An 8,981-nucleotide genomic window follows, 5' to 3' on the forward strand; every position below is an offset into this window, starting at 1 on the left:
ATGAAGTCTGCGGGCTCCTGCACTGCCTCAATGCCAACACCAGAGGGGGTCTCGTGCCTGTCATTCCAGGCGGACAGGAGTTCCTCGAGATGTCTGAGAACTCCCTCTGTAGACAGTTTCGACCTGTCTACCATCCAGCAGAGCATGCAGACAGCTTATCATTGGGACTAGTAAGAGCCTAGTGAACTACAAAGCAGCAACAGTGCATAAGAGACTCATCTGCACTGCAATGCCATACTCGGGGACAACTTTCTGCGGCAATGGAGTCCAAAGCTGGAGAGCCAAAGCATGCCGTTTACTGCCCAGCTTAGTATAGTTTGACCAAAATAATTAGCTGGGTGTAACTTGACCAATTTAAAGTATATATCAAAATGTTCTTTTTAGCTTTGATTTCATAACGTTACTAGTATATCAGCCAAGCTCTGTCAAACTTGTATACCATTTCTTTTTTAGTTCTTTCGACTTTTCTTGTTTTAGGCTCGCTGCAAGTTTTTTAGTTCCCCACCAAAAACAAAGATGGCGTCTTTATCGTGTGTGTCATGGGAATCATCGGCGTGGTGTATCGTTGACACCTTCTGCGAGCTCGCCCCTTTGCTCGCCCCATAGGATTTTCATGAAGTTTGGTAACCAAGAGTTGTCAAAACAAACTAAGCGAGTGGTGTGCAACGTGTACGCACAAGTGAAGCAGAGGGAACGGGGCTACACTATTGTTTTCTTATACCAGTTGGTTAGCGGCGTAAGCTAGCAGGGGTTGGGATTGAGCCCAGGATCCCTGGGTTCTGCGGTGCGAGCTTTCGCTATTCGCGACTCCATCTAAACAAACGGCACACAGCGTTTCTATATTCAAACCTGCCCAGTGAGAGTCTCGCACTAATATATTCTCATGCAACGAGAATGTTGGTCACGTGGTGGCGAAAAAAACAACCCTGTTAGAGAGGACCTGAAAGTGAGGGTTTGGAGTCGGGGATACGTGTTCCGAGCTATGGTGAGCCACTGACTCCCCCCTTTTAGGGCCAGCAGTAACTGAACGCGATCCAAATGGAATTGGACTTCGTGCTATTTCGATATATCGTGCCCGTGCTATGATTTTTCACCACCAGGAGAGCTTACCTATCAATGACCTCAAAACCCCGTAATGCTTTTGAATTTCATGTCATTTCTTAAATTGATGCTACATATCTGCGTCGGTTGCAAGACAAACAAAATTCAAGAAGATTGACCACGGTGTAATTTACCTTATAAGACGGTCAAATGCTTCGGTTAAAGCTTTGGCTTGCGTTTAACAACGGAAGAAACATTGGGAAAGAGATGCGGATATGCCTGCATGCTTGGCAATCGCGATTCAACACCCTCAACTGCAATCCTTATACGAAAAGGATAACTGGAGCAATTGTATGGTTGTCACGCCAAAACCCAAACTGAAATCGAAACCAGAAGATCCAGAACTACTTGGCACGATAACACAGAGCCTTTAGCTCTGCCTGCCTCCCTCTTTCCCTTGCTTTCTCTTCATTGCCACGGAAAGTTGACTCCGAGTATAGGCAGGATATTTCACTAGCCCGGAGTCCAGCACAGATCAGTTCTAGGAACAAATGTTGCCTGAGCTTTATCATTTGCTAGGCTGTTTCTGTAGGTTGCAATAATTCACTCTCCACACACACTGCAAGGAAATGAAGGTGTGAGCATTGTTCACAAATAGTGTGTTTTAAATACAGCACAACCTTAAGTTCTCTCGTCTTTTCTTCTTTTTTTCTTTTGCGACGAAATGGGATTTGCTTTTTGCCTGGGCTTTTGTGAATCGTTTGTTGTTTGCTTGCAATTGCAGGCGAGGAACAAGGCCGCAAGTTTATGGACCAGCAGGAGAATGTAGAGGACCCGCTCAGGTGTCCTGTCAAACTCTACGAGTTCTATGTTTCGAAATGGTAAGATGACTGGACCGTCTTGTGAGTTTTGCCAGTTTTTTTCCGTGCTCCTTAGATTTGCTCTATCAAGCAGCCTGCCTGGTGATGTCAAATCCTCACACTTGCAAAGCATTATTTGGTGCTAATAATACTCCTAAATTTTGGCAATCTATTAAACTTGTAGAATTCTTTGGATTTATTTTTTGCAGCTTTGTGATGTATGTAGGCTCACCTGTTTTTCACCAAACAAGCTGTCCATTAATAATATATTACCTTTTCTGAGCTTTCCTCAGTGGGTCTCGATATATAGATTGTTAGGTAACTCCTTGTACGATTTATTTGTGACCCTGATTATTCTCTTGGCAGCGTCTTCCATTGTTATTAGTGTCCCCACAAAGTTTTTCAGAGGTGGGCAAATTGTTCAAACATTTGTCCTTTATAGCACAGTCACCGTCCGATTTTTTGGACCTGACAAGAGTCGTGTGAAAGTCAGAATAATCGTGTGGCCCAAAGAAATTACTTTGGCCCAAATATCAACCTTCCGTGCAACGATTCCACTCAGTATCGGCCACCTTCTCCTTGTTTTATGATGAAAGGTTTTTTTTTCACCTCTCTCACCTCTTTGCATTTGCTCTGGGTACTCTGCTAACCAAGGTACTACAATGAAAGCTCGTTAATTCACAACTCATTAACTCTAACTTTTGGATAATTCAAACCAATTGCCATGGTCTGGTCATGTTGCATAGAGGTACATGCGCAAAACAACCCATTAATTTTCGCTCAAATCGTTTCCGGCACCGATAATTCAAACCATGCGCCGCCATGCGGGGAGGTTTCCCAGTCAAGCAGTGGGTGGCGCGGTGGGAGCCACGTTGCCAGAAATGTGAGAGCGTTGCCGGTATCCACTGTGGGCCAATAGGAATGCGTACACGGATATTTGGAGCAACGTCGCCGGGAGTTCAAGTGGGTTTCTTTAGTGCTTTTCTGAAGCCTCCAGCCTCCCTTTGTTCTCCTTCTCCGCTTCACTAGTTCTGCTTCCTTGCTTCGTTGAGTTGGGCCCAATCTGTTGAGCTGTTGCCACCGTTGCACGATTGCCAACCGTTTCATTTGTTCTTGTGACTTGGCTGGTGGCAATAGCCGTAGGACCGCGCCGTGCACGTTGAGACCAGGATGTCGTCATCGGGTGCACTGGCCCCCCCGAGGAAAGTATCGTGCCAAAATGCTTAGAGAGAAAGTGGAGATTTTGCATGAAGTAGACGCAGGAAAAGCGAGCATCAAGATTGCCAAGAAGCCCGAGATCCCGAGGAGCACGTCGTCTACATGCATCCGCAACAAGAGAGCAATCGAGGATGCCTACGAAGCTGAAGTTTTTGTCCACGACTGAAAAGTACTTCGCTCTGCCAAACACCTGGATTTGGAAGAGGCACTTATCACCAAGGTTAAAGACATAAGAAGCCAAGATCTTCCTCTCAGCGGCCCCATCATCATGGTAAAGACAGCCGAGTTCGCACTCCATTTGAAACACCACGATTTCGCCGCGTCATCGCTTCCACCAGAGGCACGACCTCATCTTCCATACCATGTCTGTTGAAGGTAAAGATGCGATCATGAAAACTTGCGCAATATGGCGAAATGGAGCCCTGCAGGGCTACCTGGATAGCTACACGGCGTGCGATATCTCGCAAATGAGACCGCTTCATTTTTTAAGTTTTTACTGGACAAAACAATCACGTACAAAGGAGACAACTGCACAGACAGGAAGCGAAGTAAAGAGCGTGTCTCTGTCTTGGTCGCGGCAAACATAACTGGAACAGAGAAGCTTCCCCTGCTCTTAATGGGAAGGTCAATAAAGCCTCGGTGTTTCAAGCCAGCTGTTGGCAGTGTGCAAGTGTTTCAAGAACACTTGCACACTGCCAACAGACTACAAAGCCAACAGAAAGGCGAGGATGACTGGCGAGGTGTTCAGAAAGTAGCTTAGCAAGCTGGACAGAAAGTCCGAATTGAGCAACCGACAGGTCCCGCTCATTGTAGACAACTGCTTAGCGCACAAGGTCAGCATGGAGCTGAAGGTGATTAAACTAGTGTTTCTTCCACCAAACATGACTGCAGCACTCCAGCCTATGGACCAGGGTGTGATCAAGAATATCAAGTCCTACAGACATCACGTGCTGAAACGAATGATTCTTTGCGCAGCGAAAGGGAACCAGACTTATAACGTGACGCTCCTCAGCACCATGCACATGCTGGTCTGTGCACGAGATTTCCCCACCACAACGATTGCTAACTGTTTCCATCACTGGTTTCAGTGTCTTGGGTGCAGAGGTGACTGACGGCGACACCGGAGAGCTTAAAGTTGTTGCTGAGGGCATACGTGATCTGCTGCAGGACGCGAGTTTTGAATGATTACATCGATGCAGACGGTAGCACGGTGGTATGTGGCGCTATGACAGATAAAAACATCATTGCTCAAGTAGTTGGCAAACTCGCCGCGGAAGTGGAGGACGATGTCGACGAGGAGAAGGAGGAAGTGGAGGAAACTCCGATTCAGCCATCCGCACCGGATGTCATGGATGCACTGAACGTTGCATGTCCTTCAGCTTTGAAGAAAGCGAAGAAGATGCCTCGTGCTTGGTTCATTCCTTCGAACATAAGCTGATGATCAAAACTTTGCAAGAAAAAAAGCAGATGATGATTACTGTGGATAATGAAGGTTTGTTGTTCCAAGTGTTTCCTGTTCAAAAACAACCTTTTTTTTTTATTTAGTAGTTTGAATTTTGTTTAATTTAAAAATTTTTAGCATCTCCGTGCAATCCGAATTAACGAGCTTTTACTGCAGGCCAGTTGGCAGAAAAAACTTGCATTAAAGGGCCACTAAAAAAAAGGGGAAAAAAAATTTTTTTTTTTTTTAAGCAGTCGAGTTGGGACACACTGTTAAAAAATAAATTTTATGCGAAAACAAAATATGTTTTGAGCAATATTGATTGTCTGAGGCGCGATTTAGTCGGAGCCACCTCCTCTTTACTTGTTTTCTCTCTGCATTTTGTGCGCGTGGAGGAGAGGTGAATTGGCTTGGCCATCACATTGAGGTGGAGAGAGTATGACCATCTCGTTGAGGTGAAGAGAGTGTATGACCATTTCCTGACTTCATAAACTTTGTGCGCAGAATTTAAATAAATCTCACGCCATCAATATTCAAACAAATTTCAAATTTGTTTGAAATTTTTTATTTTTTAAATTGAAGTTTTTGGTTTTAGAAACCAATTATACACTCTTGCACTAAATTATATAACCAAATAGTTTCATTCATATAAAATATTTTCAACACATGTGAGGCAGTAAGAAGGTAAAGGAGTTCAATGTTTAAGGGGGGACACTACCCAGAAAAAACAATTTCTGCAAAAAAAAGTTGATTTTGAAAAATGTCATATTTACATCCACCAACATCTAGAGAGTATTCCCAGATAGTTTCATTAGTTTACACTGCATAGTTGATTTTTTATAGATTATTTTCGGTCCACCAATGCTAAAGAAAAGGTAGAGGTTGGAGCACTTTGAACGCATTTTTCCCCATTCCACTTTTTGGCATAAATTTCATTTTAGGAAAACTATCGTTTTGTTATTACGCAACTTGGATTCATTTTTATGAATTTTTCTGGGGTGAAATTTTAAGGGGAAGATAACTATGAGCTTGTATTTTTTATTTTTGTCTATTTTCATGCTCAAAAACTAAAAGTTTGGACAAAGGATGGAAATTTAAAAAACTGTATTTGTGTTTATGTGGCTTTTTTGTCATGAAAGATGGTACAATATAGAAATATAGCTCCATAGTTATCTGCTCTGAACTGTCCTAATGCAATGTAACACATGAAAACGACAAATTTATAAGTAATTTCAAAACGATAGTTTTCCTACGCAGACACGCCCACTTTCGTCTTTGAACGTTTGCAATTTTTTTTGTACTTCACTTAGGTTAACAAAAATTGGCAGAAATGTTCTCAACATCAACAGAAACAAGCCCTGTAAATATAATTTAAATCAGACAAGTGGTTCAAAAATTTACTTTTTTGGGTAGTGTCCCCCCTTAAATGCATTTTTCTCTGTTCCCCTCTTTGCTGCAAATTTCATTCGATTTTTTTGTTGGAAGATAAAAGTATTCTGTTACCACAGTCAAGATGTTCCTAAACTGAAATTTGCTGGGAATTGGGCTATCTGCATTATTTTGTTTTAAATTGAACTTCTCATTGAGAAAAAACTGTTTTCAAAAATTGACATATGACATATACGCATCTTATATTTTGAGGTGATAACTCTTCCTGAAATATTTACATTTGAGTTATAAAAACTAAATAGCCCAAAGCCCCATGAGGTGATAACTCTTCCTGAAATATTTACATTTGAGTTATTAAACTAGATAGCCTAAAGTCCCACATATCCCGCTTTATACTCAAGTAGTCGAAAGGGTGCTTAATGGCTTCGTTTGCATATCATAAATTTCTTAACGAAGAGCGACACATCTTATGCAGGAATGTAAAATTGTTTTAGAGAGCTGAACGTTTGCACGATACACCTCCATCTGATGTTAAATCTCCCTTGTAAATTTTGTTCCGATCACTTGAGTAATTCAGAAGTTAAATCTCTAGCCAGTGTCCCCCGTTAAAGAAAACAAAAGGATTAAGGAATGGTGAAAGAGGGACGCTCATTTATGAGCCCCGGGCTCAGCCCAGCTTCTCTATTGTGAGAATGTGATGTCGGCGCTACAAGTCAAGACTAAAACAGCGGCAACTTAATTTGTGGCAGCAGTGGACCGCCAAACTAAGCCCATACCTGCCAACTCTTCCGAATTTTTCGTAAAATATACTAATCAGGACTAATTTTACGATTTTACAAATATTGCTTCAAATTTTACAAAAAAAAATTATAATTTTTTTTTTTTTATCTTTTTTTTTTTTTTAATTGTTGCTGGTGGTATTTTGAACCGCCACAAGAAGGCGTTAGGTAGCGTCCATGGCAGCATTGTGGTTTTTACTATTCGTCTATCCGGTGGCCACGGATCCAAAACCAATCCAAAGCCCACTGTGTTCGATTGTTTGTGTGTTCGGCAGCGCACGTTGGTTCAGCATGCTCAGGCGTGTTTCGGCCAGTTTCGAGGCGAGCAATGCGGCGTCTGTGTGTGTCTGTTGCACGTGTAATCGTAGCATTCCCCTGGTCACGGTGGCTTCGCGGCACAATGGCAAACTCGAAACCTCAAATATGTGTTCCTGAAGTCCTACATGTCGGAACTCCGGTGCTTCGTGCCGACCAAAAATTGAGAGAAGTTTGGATTCTTTAGCACGTGCACATGTGATGTAAGTCTTTCACACGGTGGCGAGGCTGACATTAAGCTGCACATCGCTTTGCGTAAACACTTCCCCCCCGCCCGCCCGTTCGCGCGCGGTTGTGGGAGTTTTACGAATTTGAAAGTCCGCAGGTTGGCAGGTATGCAAGCCCTGATAGTCAAGCAACAAGCCAAACAGCTTGCAAAACTTCAGTCACTATTATGCACTGTAACCCCACGAGTCGAGCGACGACCCCGCAAGGACGTCCGAACAACGGAGCACGTCCAAAACGTCAGTCGGCAACTGTGGTAACCAAGTTGACCGAACCATTTGCGAGCAATCAATGAATTTTTACTGGCTCGAAGTTCGTGCAGCAAAGTGAGCCTTTACGCCCGGACATTTTTCTTTGTTGCACGATGGTACAACGGCGTGGAAGTATTTCGAGGTTTTTTTGTGTCGGGAGTTGAGACGGCATCCGGTTTGTCTGCTCGCAGCCCAGACTTGACCAAGTGTCGGCCGGACGTGTACTACATGACCCCCGATCGGCAGTGCCTCCCCGACAGCCCGACGTGGTACTCGTCGCTGCCCGTGGGCAAAGACACCATGGCCAAGATGCTGACGCGGTTCAGCATGGTCAGGGAACTGCCAGACCTGGCCCGCACGCTCTTCCCGCACAGCTGATGCGCCGTTTTTACATTATCATTCCGCAATCCCCAGTCTGGTCATTTTCCAGCCGGGTTTGTACTCTCCCCCTCTGTCACTCGTGTCGCGCACCGCAGTCGCATTGCCCGTACGGGAATAAACTCTCGTAGAGAAGGGACTCCAACAGCATGTGGTACATTCATTTAGTGCATTTCTTTCCCTCGTGCATGTGTTAGAAGAATTTTGATGGGCCCGCGTGAGAGACGATGGTTCTGCTCTCGTTGAGTTGTTGGCTATGTCTGCAAAGCGATTGTTGGAACACCTGTAAAGATGTGTTGCCCCCTGAGGATCTATAACATCTAATATCACTTTTTTTTTTTTCTGGATATTGCATTAAAATTGTGTCTATCTGCCAATCATGTTGTATGGTTAAATGTTTTGTTGAGCCGATAGAAGTTTTTGAACCGTATCGTCTTCCATCTTTTTTATATCTCACTCAACCGACATTCTACAAGCTATGTTCAGTTGAAGTAATTTGATGGTGTCTTTAAACTTAAAAAATTCCTCTTCGAAAAGCACATTTTGATCGAGGAGATATGTCTAGAGTATTTGGTGGAACCAAAGTGCTGTGCTGGCGGGTAACCAAACTGGAAAGGTTTCTCATGAGTCACGACATCTGGTGGTGCTGGATTGCGTTATTATATTTCGCTGTTTACCTGTTGCTCCTGTAGGAGCTAAACCGACCGTTTTATATGGTTACTCCTTCAGTTCCTGAATATGTAGCCAGACCGTGTCATTGTGAAAATTCTGTTCATTTTCACTGAAAGATAGGTGCACAGAAACAAATAAAAGTTCCACTTCTCAATGTATCGATTTCACTTCCTTCACCGTGTCCTTTGACATTCATATACTCTAGCTCTTTAATACTTCACTGGCTGGAAAACGAAATTCTGAGTATGTTGTGGCTAGAGCTTAGAAAGTGTTTTCCAGTGCTACGCACGTGCTGGACTTGCACATATAATGGTCACGGAGCCTTTAAAACCTGAAGGCGTCCGAGTCTGGACACTGGAGACCTCGAGGCAAGCCGCCATTTTATGATCCGATCTATGGGCTTTGTGCAACT

At 43.6% G+C, this 8,981-nt stretch overlaps 1 protein-coding gene across 1 annotated transcript in view; it reads left to right on the forward strand.

The window, feature by feature from the left end:
- LOC8033347 (zinc finger MYM-type protein 4) overlaps positions 1-8,727 on the forward strand; it is a 100,301-nt gene extending 91,574 nt beyond the window's left edge. Inside the window, exons 18-19 of the mRNA XM_029983121.4 lie at positions 1,826-1,922; positions 7,711-8,727. Coding sequence (XP_029838981.2) covers positions 1,826-1,922; positions 7,711-7,897 — 284 coding nt within the window. The 3' untranslated portion in view covers positions 7,898-8,727. The remainder of the gene's footprint in view (positions 1-1,825; positions 1,923-7,710) is intronic.
- The last annotated feature ends 254 nt before the right edge of the window (positions 8,728-8,981 follow it).

This window comes from Ixodes scapularis, unplaced genomic scaffold, assembly GCF_016920785.2.
Source record: "Ixodes scapularis isolate PalLabHiFi unplaced genomic scaffold, ASM1692078v2 PGA_scaffold2__306_contigs__length_199485367, whole genome shotgun sequence".
NCBI classification, from domain to species: Eukaryota; Metazoa; Arthropoda; class Arachnida; order Ixodida; family Ixodidae; genus Ixodes; species Ixodes scapularis.